At 45.6% G+C, this 17946-nt stretch overlaps 1 protein-coding gene across 6 annotated transcripts in view; it reads right to left on the bottom strand.

Moving 5' to 3' along the window:
* SH3PXD2A (SH3 and PX domains 2A) overlaps positions 1-17946 on the bottom strand; it is a 530104-nt gene that overhangs the window by 425008 nt on the left and 87150 nt on the right. For all 6 annotated transcript variants that reach the window (XM_063961980.1, XM_063961976.1, XM_063961978.1 and 3 more), the window contains exon 2: positions 8797-8877. In XM_063961980.1, coding sequence (XP_063818050.1) covers positions 8797-8877 — 81 coding nt within the window. The remainder of the gene's footprint in view (positions 1-8796; positions 8878-17946) is intronic.

The following is a 17946-nucleotide window of genomic DNA, read 5'->3' as shown; positions in this document are numbered from 1 at the left end:
CTACGGACTACGAGAAATAGATTTACCGGTGAGTAAAATCTTATTTTCTCTAACGTCCTAAGTGGATGCTGGGAACTCCGTAAGGACCATGGGGATTATACCAAAGCTCCCAAACGGGCGGGAGAGTGCGGACGACTCTGCAGCACCGAAAGAGCGAACTCTAGGTCCTCCTCAGCCAGGGTATCAAACTTGTAGAATTTAGCAAATGTGTTTGACCCCGACCAAGTAGCTGCTCGGCAAAGTTGTAAAGCCGAGACCCCTCGGGCAGCCGCCCAAGAAGAGCCCACCTTCCTCGTGGAATGGGCTTTTACAGATTTAGGATGCGGCAGTCCCGCCGCAGAATGTGCAAGTTGAATCGTGCTACAGATCCAGCGAGCAATAGTCTGCTTTAAAGCAGGCGCACCCAACTTGTTGGGTGCATGCAGGATAAATAGCGAGTCAGTCTTTGTGACTCCAGCTGTCCTGGAAACATAGATTTTTAGGGCCCGGACTACGTCCAGCAACTTGGAATCTTCCAAGTCACGAGTAGCCGCAGGCACCACAATAGGCTGGTTCAAATAAAAAGCTGAAACCACCTTTGGGAGAAATTGGGGACGAGTCCTCAATTCCGCCCTATCCATATGGAAAATCAGATAAGGGCTTTTACATGATAAAGCCGCCAATTCTGACACACGCCTGGCCGAAGCCAAGGCCAACAGCATGACCACTTTCCACGTGAGATATTTTAAATCCACGGTTTTAAGTGGCTCAAACCAATGTGACTTTAGGAAATTCAACACCACGTTGAGATCCCAAGGTGCCACTGGGGGCACAAAAGGGGGCTGAATATGCAGCACTCCCTTAACAAATGTCTGAACTTCAGGTAGTGAAGCCAGTTCTTTCTGGAAGAAAATCGATAGAGCCGAAATCTGGACCTTAATGGAACCCAATTTTAGGCCCATAGTCACCCCTGACTGTAGGAAGTGCAGAAAACGGCCCAGCTGAAATTCCTCCGTTGGGGCCTTCCTGGCCTCACACCACGCAACATATTTTCGCCATATGCGGTGATAATGGTTTGCGGTCACTTCTTTCCTAGCTTTAATCAGCATAGGGATGACTTCCTCCGGAATGCCCTTTTCCTTCAGGATCCGGCGTTCAACCGCCATGCCGTCAAACGCAGCCGCGGTAAGTCTTGGAACAGACAGGGCCCCTGCAGCAGCAGGTCCTGACTGAGCGGCAGAGGCCATGGATCCTCTGAGATCATTTCTTGAAGTTCTGGGTACCAAGCTCTTCTTGGCCAATCCGGAACAATGAGTATAGTTCTTACTCCTCTTCGCCTTATTATCCTCAGTACCTTGGGTATGAGAGGAAGAGGAGGGAACACATAAACCGACTGGTACACCCACGGTGTCACTAGAGCGTCCACAGCTATTGCCTGAGGGTCTCTTGACCTGGCGCAATATCTTTCTAGCTTTTTGTTGAGGCGGGACGCCATCATGTCCACCTGTGGCCGTTCCCAGCGATTTACAATCAGCTGAAAGACTTCTGGATGAAGTCCCCACTCTCCCGGGTGGAGGTCGTGCCTGCTGAGGAAGTCTGCTTCCCAGTTGTCCACTCCCAGAATGAACACTGCTGACAGTGCTAACACGTGATTTTCCGCCCATCGGAGAATCCTTGTGGCTTCTGCCATCGCCATCCTGCTTCTCGTGCTGCCCTGTCGGTTTACATGGGCGACTGCCGTGATGTTGTCTGACTGGATCAGTACCGGCTGGTTTTGAAGCAGGGGTCTTGCCTGACTTAGGGCATTGTAGATGGCCCTTAGTTCCAGAATATTTATGTGTAGGGAAATCTCCTGGCTTGACCATAGCCCTTGGAAGTTTCTTCCCTGTGTGACTGCCCCCAGCCTCGAAGGCTGGCATCCGTGGTCACCAGGACCCAGTCCTGTATGCCGAATCTGCGGCCCTCCAGAAGATGAGCACTCTGCAGCCACCACAGCAGAGACACCCTGGTCCTTGGAGACAGGGTTATCAGCCGAGGCATCTGAAGATGGGAACCGGACTGTGTCCAGAACCATCCCCAGAAACAGTAGACGTGTCGTAGGAACCAGCTGTGACTTTGGAATATTTAGAATCCAACCGTGCTGTTGTAGCACCTCCCGAGATAGTGCTACCCCGACCAACAACTGCTCCCTGGACCTCGCCTTTATAAGGAGATCGTCCAAGTATGGGATAATTAAAACTCCCGTTTTTCGAAGGAGTATCATCATTTCGGCCATTATCTTGGTAAATACCCTCGGTGCCGTGGACAGACCAAACGGCAACGTCTGGAATTGGTAATGACAGTCCTGTACCACAAATCTGAGGTACTCCTGGTGAGGAAGGTAAATGGGGACATGTAGGTAAGCATCCTTGATGTCCAGTGATACCATGTAATCCCCTTCCTCCAGGCTTGAAATAACCGCCCTGAGCGATTCCATCTTGAACTTGAACCTTTTTATATAGGTGTTCAAGGATTTCAAATTTAAAATGGGTCTCACCGAACCGTCCGGTTTCGGTACCACAAACATTGTGGAATAGTAACCCCTTCCTTGTTGAAGGAGGGGTACCTTGACTATCACCTGCTGCGAATACAGCTTGTGAATTGCCTCCAGCACTGCCTCCCTGTCCGGGGGAGCTGTTGGCAAGGCAGATTTGAGGAAACGGCGAGGGGGAGACGTCTCGAATTCCAGCTTGTACCCCTGAGATACTACTTGTAGAATCCAGGGATCCACCCGTGAGCGAGCCCACTGGTCGCTGAAGTTCTTGAGACGGGCCCCCACCGTACCTGGCTCCGCCTGTGGAGCCCCAGCGTCATGCGGTGGACTTAGAGGAAGCGGGGGAGGGCTTTTGTTCCTGGGAACTGGCCGTATGCTGCAGCTTTTTTCCTCTACCTCTGCCTCTGGGCAGAAAGGACGCGCCTTTAACCCGCTTGCCTTTCTGGGGCCGAAAGGACTGTACCTGATAATACGGTGCTTTCTTTGGCTGTGAGGGAACATGGGGTAAAAATGCTGACTTCCCAGCTGTCGCTGTGGAAACGAGGTCCGAGAGACCATCCCCAAACAACTCCTCATCCTTGTAAGGCAAAACTTCCATGTGCCTTTTAGAATCTGCATCCCCTGTCCACTGCCGAGTCCATAAACCCCTCCTGGCAGAAATGGACATTGCACTTATTTTAGATGCCAGCCGGCAAATATCCCTCTGTGCATCTCTCATGTATAAGACTGCGTCTTTAATATGCTCTATGGTTAGCAATATAGTGTCCCTGTCTAAGGTATCAATATTTTCTGACAGGGAATCTGACCACGCAGCTGCAGCACTGCACATCCATGCTGAAGCAATAGCTGGTCTCAGTATAATACCTGAGTGTGTATAAACAGACTTCAGGATAGCCTCCTGCTTCCTATCAGCAGGCTCCTTTAGGGCGGCCGTGTCCGGAGACGGTAGAGCCACCTTCTTTGACAGGCGTGTGAGCGCTTTATCTACCCTAGGGGATGTCTCCCAACGTGACCTATCCTCTGGCGGGAAAGGGTACGCCATTAGTAACTTTTTAGAAATTACTAGTTTCTTATCGGGGGAAGCCCACGCTTCTTCACACACTTCATTTAATTCATCAGAAGGGGGAAAAACCACTGATAGTTTTTTCTCCCCAAACATAATACCCTTTTTTGTGGTACCTGGGGTAATATCAGGAATGTGCAACACATTTTTCATTGCCGTAATCATGTAACGTGTGGCTCTATTGGAATGTACACTAGTCTCATCATCGTCGACACTGGAGTCAGTATCTGTGTCGACATCTGTGTCTGCCATCTGAGGTAGCGGTCGTTTTAGAGCCCCTGATGGCTTTTGAGACATCTGGGCAGGCACGGGCTGAGAAGCCGGCTGTCCCACATCTGATATGTCGTCAAACCTTTTATGTAAGGAGTTGACACTGTCGCGTAATTCCTTCCACATATCCATCCACTCAGGTGTCGACCCCACAGGGGGTGACATCACATTTATCGGCACCTGCTCCGCCTCCACATAAGCCTCATCATCAAACATGTCGACACAGCCGTACCGACACACCGCACACACACAGGGAATGCTCTGACTGAGGACAGGACCCCACAAAGCTCTTTGGGGAGACAGAGAGAGAGTATGCCAGCACACACCAGAGCGCTATATAAAACAGGGATACACACTACACAGTGATTTTACCCCTTATAGCTGCTTATATATCACAGATTGTGCCTAAATTTAGTGCCCCCCCCCCCTCTCTTTTTTACCCTATGTAGTCTGGAACTGCAGGGGAGAGCCTGGGGAGCGATCCTTCCAGCGGAGCTGTGAGGGAAAATGGCGCCAGTGTGCTGAGAGAGATAGCCCCGCCCCTTTTCCGGTGGGCTTCTCCCGCTTTTTTTATACAGTTATGGCAGGGGATTTTACACATATATAGTCTTAAAGGCTATATTATGTGTTAATTTGCCAAGTAAGGTACTTATATTGCAGCCCAGGGCGCCCCCCCCCCCCCCCCCCAGCGCCCTGCACCCATCAGTGACCGGAGTATGTGGTGTGCCTGGGGAGCAATGGCGCACAGCTGCAGTGCTGTGCGCTACCTTAATGAAGACCGAAGTCTTCTGCCGCCGATTTCCAGGAACGTCTTCTTGCTTCTGGCTCTGCTAGGGGGACGGCGGCGCGGCTCTGGGACCGGACGACCGAGGCTGGGCCTGTGTTCGATCCCTCTGGAGCTAATGGTGTCCAGTAGCCTAGAAGCCCAAGCTAGCTGCAAGCAGGTAGGTTCGCTTCTCTCCCCTAGGTCCCTCGTAGCAGTGAGTCTGTTGCCAGCAGATCTCACTGAAAATAAAAAACCTAAATATTACTTTCTTTCTAAGAGCTCAGGAGAGCCCCTAGTGTGCATCCAGCTCGGCCGGGCACAAAATTCTAACTGAGGTCTGGAGGAGGGTCATAGAGGGAGGAGCCAGTGCACACCAGGTAGTCCTAAAGCTTTCTTTAGTTGTGCCCAGTCTCCTGCGGAGCCGCTATTCCCCATGGTCCTTACGGAGTTCCCAGCATCCACTTAGGACGTTAGAGAAAAACCAATAAGCTAGCTTTGATTTATCTTGCACAGTCTATAAAATGGCAAAAGCTGATTCGTTGCTATGGGCAACTTCTCCACTTTATCTCAATGGAAGCATAAATACATCTACCCCTTAGGATGTTATTCTTAACAACAAGAGGCTTGTACTGTGGGGGCTGAGACAATGAACCTGTTCTGTTGTTTTGAGGAACAATAATCCCAATGGGTGAAAGTAGAGGATAACACGTCACTGAAATTAAATTTCAGATTCAGCAACTTCAGGAAATCATAGGTTGGGACTTTTCTCCTTGTCCCATTACTAGTAATACACAGTCATCTAAGGACATTGGGAGTCATTCCGAGTTGATCGCTAGATAAAAATGTTCGCAGCGCAGCGATTAAGTGAAAAAGCGGCACTTCTGCACATGCGTATGCGGCGCAATGTGCTCGCGCGACGTGCCGCAGAGTGATTGACAGGAAGAGGGCGTTTCTGGGTGTCAACTGACCGTTTTCAGGGAGTGTTCAGAAAAACGCAGGCATGCCAGGAAAAACGCAGGCGTGGCTGGGAGAACGCAGGGCGTGTTTGTGACGTCAAATCCGGAACTGAACAGTCTGAAGTGATCGCAAGCGCTGAGTAGGTCTGGAGCTACTCTGAAACTGCACACATTTTTTTTGTAGCCGCTCTGCAATCCTTTCGTTCGCACTTCTGATAAGCTAAAAGACACTCCCAGTGGGCAGCGGCATAGCGTTTGCACGGCTGCTAAAAACAGCTAACGAGCGATCAACTCGGAATGACCCCCATTGTCACGTGTGACCCGGAACCCCAGCCTACACAGCCACCTATATATGTGCCAGATGGGAAAAAGATCCTGTCCATCATATCCAGACACATTGCTGGCCTGTGTGTCACCAGATTACAGCAAATAAAAATAATATTTTGCCTGCAAAAGTGATTCAGCAACTTCTAGAAAAGTATTGATGAGCTCAGCCTAAGGAAGGGTGCCCTAGCAGTGATTTCACAAACCCAGCTCCGCCAACCAGATGCCTCATCTGGAGAAGCTCATGTCAGGATCTCAGGAGTACAGGCTGGTAGCCTAGTAAGGAGAATACCTTACCAGCCATAATTAACCGTCAAAAGCGGAGAACATGCAATTTGCAAGTTTAAGCAGGACTATTTAATATTACACATTATAATAACATATTGCCATTACAACATATCTGATGGTGAAATGCTTATTTACAAAACAATGACTTGAACTATCTAACGTCTTATTAAACAAGCCCTAACCTTCCCAGCTATTTGCCTGCAGTTAAAGGAATGTCATTTATAAAATTATGGATGAGTCTTGCAGAACTACAGTATGCTGGTCAAACAAGTACTTCCATGCAGGGCAGCCGGGAGATCTGCAAGGGCCAGGAACTTGGGGGCATGGTTGAGCATGTGGGTGCCGGCCACACCCTATTGCCAATACTGGGGCTACATGCTGCAGAGAGAGTGTGGCCACCCACACCTCCTCCCGACCTACCCCGGTCAGCCTGGGATCTGCTTCCATGTACAGCATCCTAAACAGAGCTGAGCAGAGAAATAAATGACCCAGCTTATCCTTATAGGGATGCTAAAGTCAATTCCTTCAGCAGCCAGCCACTTCCTAACAGTGATTTACTAACATGTGCCCAGACAGCATGCATATACATATTTATGTATTAACAGTTATCTATATACCACACACATATTACCCAGCACTTTACGTGGACTATTTAGTCATACACATCAGTCCCTGCCCCAGTACAGTTTATAATCTATATTCCCTACCACATGGGCACACATACAACAAGGGCACATTTTATCGGGTTGAGTATGAAATACAATTGGCCGGGATGCCAGCCATCTTACCCCGTCAGCGGCCTCCCGTCCACCAGTATGCCGGCAGTGGGGAGAGCGATAGAAAGCCCACAGCGGGCTCCCTGTGCACGCCACGATGCAGGCAATGTGGCTTGGTCCGTGTGCCACAGGTTATACTCTCCCTCTATGAGTGTCATGAACGCCCACAGAGGGAGAATAGTCTATTTCGGCGCCAGCACTGTAGAGCTGTGCGAGATTTCCGGCGCCTGCAATGTGATCGCCGGGAACCCGTGCGACAGTATCGTAACCACTTCCCATTTTATCAGCAGCCAAATAGCCTACCACTTGTTTTTGGCGTATAGAAGAAAACCAGAACCCACATAAACACAGGAGAACATATAAACTCCACAAAGATAAGGCCATGCTTGGAATCAAACCGATGACCTCACTGCTGTGAGGCAGTTATGCTAATCACTGCCACCATACTGCCCATTGAATTACTCTGTGTTTCTCTCCGCATGCACAGCAGCTCTATATCTATATGGAATAATATGCATCATAGCATAGAGCCTTACTCATTCCCTTTTATTCTGAGTCACTAACGCCTTGCTGAGCTGATCTTGTGCTGCCTACAGATCCGAGTCTCCTGCTGAAACCTCACTCCTGTCTTCCCATTACCGCTTGCTCAGAGGGTAGCAATCCTGCACAGCTGACACATACAGTACTCCTGATTTACTATGTTGTATTAAAAAAACACAACAGCCAGTTTGCTCTAGTAAAGCAACTACAGTGGCAAAAGAGGGGTTAAATCCATAATCCTTAATTAACTTCTCTTAATATGGTCCGGGACAGAACATTAAAGCGGTGGGTGCCTTCCATTGACGCTAGGCATCCATTTACTTATCAATAGCAGCTTTCAAGGCTCATTCTCCAATACTCAGACGTTTCCTGTCCACAACACTGACTCCATTGACAGGCTTGGCCTGATGAGAACTTTTTCAAATGTACCAGGAAAGGCCAGGAGACCCAAGGAACATGCCCCAGAAAATGGATCTAGGGTTTTCAACGTGTTAACAAAAGCCCACACAATCCTCTCCCATGCGCCTATAAAGCCAGGCTTTAGTCTGTGTTTGTAGAGGAAACAGTTAGCAATGTTTGTGGGTGTAGAGTACTGTATCGCTCTTTAACCCCTTCAATGCATTCAGGACTCCTAAGATATATTAAGAGAAACCAGGTAATGGGAAGCACCAGTCAGCACTCTGGAGCTCATTCAGAGCTGGCCGCTGCTGCTTTCTGCAGCGCAGTATGCCTATATCAGCAAACTGCGTGCGTACAGCGGCTGCATTGCACCTGCGCAGTCATTCACATTGCGGCCCCATCCCATAAGAATGCGGCCGCAATGTTATTGACAGTGGCGGGCGTTCGCGGAGCGGCGAACGTGGGTGATCCGGGAGGGTTTTTGGGGCAGCTGCGCGAAGTCACAGCGGCCGCTTCGATTAAAAGAATGGCAGCCAGCCGCCTGACAGCGCGGGGTCAACCTAAGTTCGATGTGTCCGCAATTTAATTGCGGGTGCATTGTGAGGCGGTGCTACACATGCTGGGCAGCCCCCAACATGTGAGGAGATGGACGCAGATCTAGCTGCATCCATCTCTGGTAGGAACCCACAAACTGTAGGAAGTTCAGACCTTTCAATGTGCCTGGCCTTCATTGTTTGTGCCTCTATAATGGAACAATTATTACAGGATAATAACTGAAGAATTTTTCTTACATATACTAAAGTATGTATAAGCTGATAAATTAGAGCAGAATGTTTTAGATTGTAGTTGAACAAACAGAAGAATCCCTGTCCTGCAGCATTAAACGTTACTGACAAAAGTACCTGAAGGTCAAAGAATTTGCTGTATCTTCTATAGATGACCTGTGATGTGGAATCTGCCCAGGTTACTTTTATGATGTACACCTGTAGGGAAACAAAGGGGGAAATATTAGCTTTATCATATAGTGTAAACCTGTTACAGAGTTATTAAACGGGTTCCGGTCGGTGGTGGTCATTCCGAGTTGTTCGCTAACTGCTTTCGTTCGCTGTGCAGCGATGAGGCAAAATAACGGCACTTCTGCGCATGCATATGCGGTGCAATGCACACGCGCGTCGTACTAATACAACAAACGATGTAGTTTCTCACAGGTTCTAGCGAAGCTTTTCAGTCGCACTGCTGGCCGCAGAGTGATTGACAGGAAGAGGGCGTTTCTGGGTGTCAAATGACCGTTTTCAGGGAGTGATCGGAAAAACGCAGGCGTGGCTGGGCGAACGCAGGGCGTGTTCATGACGTCAAAACCGGAACTGAACAGTCTGAAGTGATCGCAAGCGCTGAGTAGGTCTGAAGCTACTCTGAAACTGCACAAAAATATTTTGTAGCCACTCTGCGATCCATTCATTCTCACTTCTGCTAAGCTAAAATACACTCCCAGTGGGAGGCGGCATAGTGTTTGCACGGCTGCTAAAAACTGCTAGCGAGCGATCAACTCGGAATGACCACCAGTATCCCGGCAATTGAAATACCAACACAGCGGTTCTCCGGGACACCCCAGATAATTTTACCAATACGTGGTCACGCTGGACGTCACACTTCGGTGCTGAACCTCCACTAACTACCATATAAGATAATGGGAACCATCACAATACCCTATCCAACTAAGGATAATCTGACGCACTGCCCAGGCGACTGGGACCGCCCGACCATTCCTCCCTTACCTCCCCTCCCAATCCTCCCTCCCTTCTTTTCTCTTCTCTCTCCTTGCCTCTTTTCTCTTCTACTTCTAATGTTAAGTTTACTCTTTGTTCTTCTTTTATAAGCTATAATGCTTCACTAAGAGTTATTCCTTCGCCCTTAGCTACGGTACATACCAAATGTTTTACACTATCTATTGACAGCTCTCTATACATAGGCATGCATGCCTGTTTGATTCTTCACTAACTCGATGCTGTACATGGGTAGATATTCTGCCGCTGCTATTTGACAGTTAACTGCGATATGTACCAATGTGTGATACATGTAATGTTTACCTTACGAATATCTTGTTAAAAGTATAAAATTCAATAAAAACTTTTTCTCAAAAAAAAAAAGAAATACCAACACAGGAATCCCAACACACAACAGTTACAAGAGGAAACACCATAACAGGAAATTAAACAGCAATGATTTATCACAGTGTTTTGCAGATTTAAAAATTTGTACCCAATTTATTAGACATTAGAGAACTTCAGATTTAACGATCACTGTGACAAATTAACCAATTGACCACCTGCTCCCATGTTGTGCACCACAAGAATAGTGGTACATTCTGCAAAGCATGAGATCCTTTAAATCAGGGGTGGGGAACCTTTGGCCCGCCAGCTGTTGTTGAACTACACATACCAGCATGCCTTGCTACAGTTCTGCTATTTGGCCATGCTAAAATTGTTGCAGGGCACGCTGTGATGTGAAGTTCAACAACTTCTGGAGGGCTGAAGGTTCCCCATCCCTGCTTTAAATGGATAAAGCACTTGGTGTTTGGAGACCTTCTGTCCAATCAGTATGCACAGAAAGTGCGTAGAGCACTGGAGGAGGAACCATTATTGGTAACGGTGAGGGTAAGTAACACTAGGAACTACAACACATGTTTTATTTTTATTAACCAATGACAATTTACTGTGGCACAAAAACTGTTTGCAAAACATAGAATGTGAAAATAACATGGGCCGTTTACAGTATATATCAGCATGAAAAATACATAGACATAGATGATTACCATGTGCAAGACAGATGCATTGATATTGTTTTCTAATACAGGTTGAGTATCCCTTATCCAAAATGCTTGGGACCAGAGGAATTTTGGATATCGGATTTTTCCGTATTTTGGAATAATTGCATACCATAATGAGATATCATGGTGATGGGACCTAAATCTAAGCACAGAATGCATTTATGTCTCATATACACCTTATACACACAGCCTGAAGGTCATTTTAGCCAATATTTTTTATAACTTTGTGCATTAAACAAAGTGTGTGTACATTCACTCAATTCATTTATGTTTCATATACACCTTATGCACACAGTCTGAAGGTCATTTAATACAATATTTTTAATAACTTTGAGTATTAAACAAAGTTTATGTACATTGAGCCATCAGAAAACAAAGGTTTCATTATTTCACTCTCACTCAAAAAAGTCTGTATTTCGGAATATTCTGTATTTCGGAATATTTGGATATGGGATACTCAACCTGTATCATGAAAGCATTCTGCCATTTTTCTCAAGCAACTCAAGTTGTGTGGACAGAACTCCTGACTTTCAGCACTGCACATGCTTCAACTTTTTGGGTGATTTACTTACTTACACCCCTCAGTCATATCTCTACGTACAGCTGAATGGGTGTAACTGAGCTGCAATAGGGTGTTCGTACACAAGCTATGCGTGTAAGGGTGTGCACACTGCACAGTAGGGATGGTGTAATGGTTAGCATTACTGCCTCACAGCACTGAGTTCATGGGTTTGATTCCCACCATGGCCCTATGTGGAGTCTGTATATTCTCCCCGTACTTGTGTGGGTTTCCTCCAGGGTGCTCTGGTTTCCTCCCACAATCCCAAAATAAACTGGTATGTTAATTGGCACCAACAAAATTAACCCTAGTGCAGTGATTCCCAAACCTTTTTGAATCATGGCACCCTAGAGTATCTGAATTATATTCATGGCACCCCAAGGTCAAAAGTTTCTTACTGAGAAATTTTTAAAAATATATTACATGAAGTAAATTGTGTTTACATGTCATCCTTAGCTTTAATTATGTGGTGGGTTTCCACATATTTATGATTGGAAGCCAGCAGCACTGGTTTTGCCCATTACATTGACCATAACTAATTTGAATTGGTCCTTGACCACCAACCCAAGGCACCCCTGCAAGTGAAGAAAGAGAAAAAATAGAGAGCGCAAACAGACTTAATTAGTAGTATTTATTATACTGATCTATAGAAACCCATAACCACTGGGTATTGAATCAATAAAATCACAAATTATATTGCATGAAAATGATTGACATGTGACTGGTCGACACATGAAAATGTCGACGTGGATTTTTTTATTTACTGTTTTTGGTGTCATTTTTTCCGTAACATGACCAGGAACCCCAATTAGTGTACCGCGTCCCCTTGCATGGCAAGCGAATCGGTTATTATTCCCAATCGTAGTCCATGTGGATGGTAGAGTATGAAAAAGTAAAAAAATCTTAAGTTTTTTTTAAAGCCATGTCAACCTTTTCATGTGTCGACCTGCCCTGTTTCAACCATTTTCATGTGTCGACCATGTCAATGTCGACCAATAGTGGTCGACCTAGTGACCGCCGACCTAAGTAGGGTCGACCTGCCAAACGGATACCTGGAAGAAGTAATTAAAGACTTTAAAGATACAGCTGAATGTAAACTGGACAACGTATTTTACCTCATGCTTTATATAGTGTACACATTAAAATCTATAGGGTTTTACTGTTTAGTTGCAAAAAAAAGTACCAGAAAAGGAGTAACTTAACAAAGCAGTACAATGTATATATCTGTGTCTGTAAAGAAACATACTGATCAGAGAGCAGGCGTTGGAAACATACCAGCAGCTGCATCTGCAAGCAGCTGCTGCAACATATGACAGGCTGAGATCATGGTGGTGGCTGCTAGGTATTTGGTGAATGTCAATGTGAAACACTGTCTGCTACTTTAGGATGACAGATGTGGATAATTATATATATATATATATATATATATATATATATATCCTGTGTACATATGTAAATTAATTATTAACAGCTACAAAAGATATATGACCAGCTAATTAAATACAATTAGATGGTCATAGTGCAAAGGACACTCTCCAAGCATCACGTGTGGGGAAGCGGATGGGCTCCTTCCCCTCCCCATTTGTTGTGGATGTGCACAGCTGCTATAATGACAGCACTGCATGGCTCTGCTACTGTGTATTGTTCTAAAGTTAAAGAGCTGGCGAGGACTATGATTCGTCAGGGTACAGCAGTCCACGGAGCTTGAGAGGGAACACAGCTCAGTAATCAAATTGTTTATATCTTCATATCATACTGTATAAGGTTCTGTAAAATAATAATTTTAGGCTTTCAAAACACCCACATAAAGCTTAACGTGCTGTGAAGGAAAAGCATGTTACAGTGGAAAATAAACAACAGACAGACAGTTTTAAACTGCAATTGTGGCATCAAACTCCGACCTCCACCACTGTCACCCCTTCAGAGCCCATGGAGCACTGGGCAATATGCTGCTTTGGGATCCCATCCCTCCCCCATTTCTCCAAACAGGTTATGGTAATACGCACCCCTCATAGGACGTAGTGCCTATCAGAGACCTTGTGGACTTGACAGGACAGCTGAGCAATTGTTTATGCGTTGCACATGTGTCAGTCAGACTGATTGATTAGCAGCGGCCGAGGATGTAATGTGGATTAATCTGCAAAGTAAGTGGAAGGTAGTGACCATTTGTGGAAGTTAAGGGGGAGGCTACACAAATGTAAGTGTGTCTGAGCCTACAACTGCAAAATCATTAGCACTTGTACTTAGACATTCTGAGCAACTATAGGTTTGCTTAGATGTTCCATTTTGCTACCAAAGTGCAACCCATGTACCTGATGTTGCGTCTTTTATACATAAACTGCGGATCTGAGACGTCAGCAGTGGTCATCTCTGTGCACAAGACAGTGGCTGTGTCATTAGCATATTTCCACATATCCGCTGCATGCGCGATCGCAGTAGAGACAGCATTTGTGTCCACCTCTGTATCAGGCACAAGGCTTCCTCACTGCAGTGCAAAACTGCGTCTCAAATTAGGTCCCATTAAAATTATAACGACAGCCGTTTACATATGCAAAAGTCAAATCCTTACAGCATAGGGAAAATTATCATGCGCCACACTGTAATGGTGAGGAACGACTCGCTCCATCCCTCTATCTCGGTTCACTAATCACACTCTGCAAAAGAAGATCTTGATTTTGCACTAACAGCATATGCTCTACTTTATACGGAACGTTCTTACTTCACCCAACAACTCCCCAAAGCCTTCCCAGACCGCTGCTCGCTGCAAATCTTGTTCCACAAACACATGCACCTTGGCGGAAGCCTGGATGCAATGCATAAACTGAGGGAGCGATCCTGGTTTTGCAATGTATGCTGACATGTACTCACTATCAATTGCCTGTGCAACATTATACACTGATATTACAGGCTAGAAAATGCTTGCATCATATTGGTTGCTTTCCTAGCATCAACAGCTGTAACATCATCTGACAGACACCCACATGCAGACTTTGGTGTCTGGTTCTGGGCACATTTCTTCCATGCTGATCCCACTCTCGAGCACACATGGCCTTACATGCTAAGCATTTCAGAATCCATGGCTAACATGCATTGGCTATGGATAGAAAGGCTCCAAGTTTGTAAACCTGCAAATCCAGCTTGAACTAACATATCATAAGCACATTTGTCACCAAGATTGCTAGAGTGCAAGGACAGAAGAAAATTCCCATGGACCTGCATTATCACTGAAATCCCTGATCCAGTAATAATTAATGGTAGAATATTATAAATGGTTGAAGGGCAATAGCACAAAGTATTCATTTTTATGATAGCTGGCCCTGTAAAAGCCTACAGCATTTCCTTCTGTATTTATTGGTCCTGAAAAGACCTACATATTACGAACATTGCGTAATATAGTCAGACCCCCCAGCTGAAACTAGCCCTACTCCACAGTACATCTAGGTACAAAGGCAGTGATTCCCAAACTGGGTGCCACGGGTCACTTGCAGGAGTGCCACGCGATGTTGCTCCAGGACCAACTGAATTTAAATATAATCCAGGTAAGAGGCAGAACCAGGCTTGTGCAGGGGCATTTTAAGAGGGTTGGTTCTAAATTGGAGTGGGAGAAGGGACCTTCTGACGTCACTATGGGAGGAGACACGTCACCAGGGGGAGGAGCTACGGCCGAACAGGGTACTCGAAAAGTACCCTCGCTGGCTCGCTCCAATCGCCATGCTTCGGGCTCAGTGGCTCACATCGTTCTGTTTCGCTCACCACCTGATTACTAAAGGTAATAGTTGCTGGCGTGGACAGTTGAGGAACTATCCCGCTGGCCTAGCTCCTCTCCCTTGTGTCGTGCCTCCTCCCACCTACGTAAAAGGTCCCTTAGGCCACTTGAATCTAGCATCTACCATTTTAAGAGAGGGGGAGGCCTGTGTGCAGCCTCCTCCATCCGGGCCTCCTCCTCTCTGCCGCTGCGCATGCGCAGATCTCTGAATAAATGGCGCAGCTGCCCTTTTCAGGTGATTTCTGCAGCACTGCCGCCATCGGTGTGGGACTCCAGGGGGCAATCATTAAAAAAACAGGTGCAGTGTGTAGGGTGTGGGCCCCCCTGGACTCAGGGGCCCGTGTACACCACAAACACTACACCCATTATAAAGACCCCAGTGCGCTGGTGGCTGGCAATCATAAAATATGTGGATAAAGACAAGTGCAACCTTGTCCCACACCTCAAAACTGACCCTAAGGATGACAGATGAGCACAAATTACTGAATTTCTCTATAAAAAAAACTTTTGGATTAAGTGTGCCATAGAAAAATGCTGATACTCTAGTGCCTTGATGGCTAACCTTGACACTCCAGCTGTTTTTGAACTACACATCCCAGCATGCCCTGCATCAGTTTTAGCATGGCCAAATAACAAAACTGTAGCAGGGAATGCTGGGATATGTAGTTTAACAATTGCTGGAGTGTCAAGGTTAGCCATCACTGCTCTAGTGCATCATAATTTAACCACTTGACTGGTATGGTCGCATCAGATGCGACCACACCTGCAAGTGCTTTATACAACCTAGTCACACATGATGCGGCCAGTCAGATAGACAGCAGCCTCTGGGAAAGTGTAAATTAACCCCCCCCCCCCCCCCCCCCCCCACCCCCCCAAAGCCACCCCTGTGTATTTGGTGGCTGTACCAGCTTTTAAAATGATAGTTGCTATGTTTGCAATGGCCGCGGTGTTCCGATGGTGACGACTGATGCTCCGATGTTTGGGGGGAAAAAATTTACAAATAGAAAAAAGAAAGAATATATTTATTTTATATTTTTTTTAAATAAAATTATTTTGGATAAGTTTATATAAATGTTCTTCACCTAATTCCCTCATAAAAAATTTACAATTTCTGAGCGTTTTTGGGGGGGGTGGAAATCTTCAGTTAAGTGGTTAAGAAGGTCTCTGTACTGAAGGACTGATTCATGTTTGTAAAGCAAAAAAAACATGCAACTTTGTGTCTGGGACAAACCACGCTGCCATGCAAGGGGAGCAAATACATTTATTATTTTTATGTGCAGAGTAAATACTGGCTGCTTTTACATGTAGCCCACAAATGTTACCTAGCTTTATTTTTACACTGCAGTTTAGATTTACTTTTGAACAAACCCCACCCAAATGTAAATTTCTCCGCACATGTTACATCTACCCCTCCTGCAGTGCAGCATGGTTTTGCCCAGTTGATTGCTTTTTTGCTTTACTTACAAACATGAACCAGGCCCTAAGGTAATTGATAAGTATGAGGAGTGTACAGATCATCTCCCCTGTATCCTGGATCAGATGGGCTGCTACTGTATTGCTTAAATTATTAGCAAGAAGGGTCAAATTGTGAGGAACAGGTACAATCATAGCTGTCATCTCTCACTCACCTTATATTTATTTCCACATATTCTCAGTGGCACATACCCCCCCCCCCAGTCCCATATATATATATATGTATATATATATATATATATATACACACACACACACACACACACACACACACACACACAGTTGTGCTCATAAGTTTACATAACCTAGCAGAATTTGTGATTTTCTGGCCATTTGTCAGAGAATATGAATGATGACTCACAAACTTTTCTTTCACTAATGGTTAGTGGTTGGGTGAAGCCTTTTATTGTCAAACAACTGTGTTTACTCTTTTTTTAAATCATAATGACAACAGAAACTACCCAAATGACCCTGATCAAAAGTTTACATACCCTGGAGATTTTGGCTTGATAACATGCACACAAGTTGACACAAACAGGTTTGAATGGCTACTAAAGGTAACCATCCTCACCTGTGATCTGTTTGCTTGTAATCAGTGTGTGTGTATAAAAGGTCAGTGAGTTTCTGGACTCCTGAAAGACCCTTGCATCTTTCATCAAGTGCTGCACTGAGGTGTCTGGATTCTGAGTCATGGGGAAAGCAAAAGAATTGTCAAAGGATCTGCCGGAAAAGGTTATTGAACTGTATAAAACAGGAAAGGGATATAAAAAGATATTCAAGCAATTGAGAATGCCAATCAGTAGTGTTCAAACTCTAATTAAGAAGTGGAAAATGAGGGATTCTGTGGAAACAAAATCACGGTCAGGTAGACCAACAAAAATTTCAGCCACAACTGCCAGAAAAATTGTTCGGGCTGCAAAGAAAAATCCACAAATAACTTCAGCTGAAATACAGGAAAAAAAAGTGGTGTGGTTTTTCAAGATGCAAAATAAGGAGGCATTTGAAGAAAAATGGGCTGCATGGTCGAGGTGCCAGAAGAAAGCCATTACTACGCAAATGCCACAAAGCATCCCGCTTACAATACTCCAAACAGCACAGAGACAAGCCTCAAACTTCTGTAACAAAGTCATTTGGGGTGATGAGACCAAAATTGAACTTTTTGGCCACAACCATAAACGTTACATTTGGAGAGGAGTCAACAAAGCCTATGATGAAAGGTACACCATTTCTACTGTGAAACACGGAGGTGGATCGCTGATGTTTTGGGGATGTGTGAGCTACAAAGGCACTGGAAACTTGGTCAAAATTGATGGCAAGATGAATGCAGCATGTTATCAGAAAATACTGGAGAAAAATTTGCACTCATCAGCCCGGAAGCTGCGCATGGGACGTACTTGGACGTTCCAACATGACAATGATCCAAAACA

The sequence above is a fragment of the Pseudophryne corroboree genome, chromosome 3 (assembly GCF_028390025.1).
Source record: "Pseudophryne corroboree isolate aPseCor3 chromosome 3, aPseCor3.hap2, whole genome shotgun sequence".
NCBI classification, from domain to species: domain Eukaryota; kingdom Metazoa; phylum Chordata; class Amphibia; order Anura; family Myobatrachidae; genus Pseudophryne; species Pseudophryne corroboree.
The sequence above is the reverse complement of the archived record's forward strand: the minus strand, read 5'-3'. Positions and strand labels throughout refer to the sequence as shown.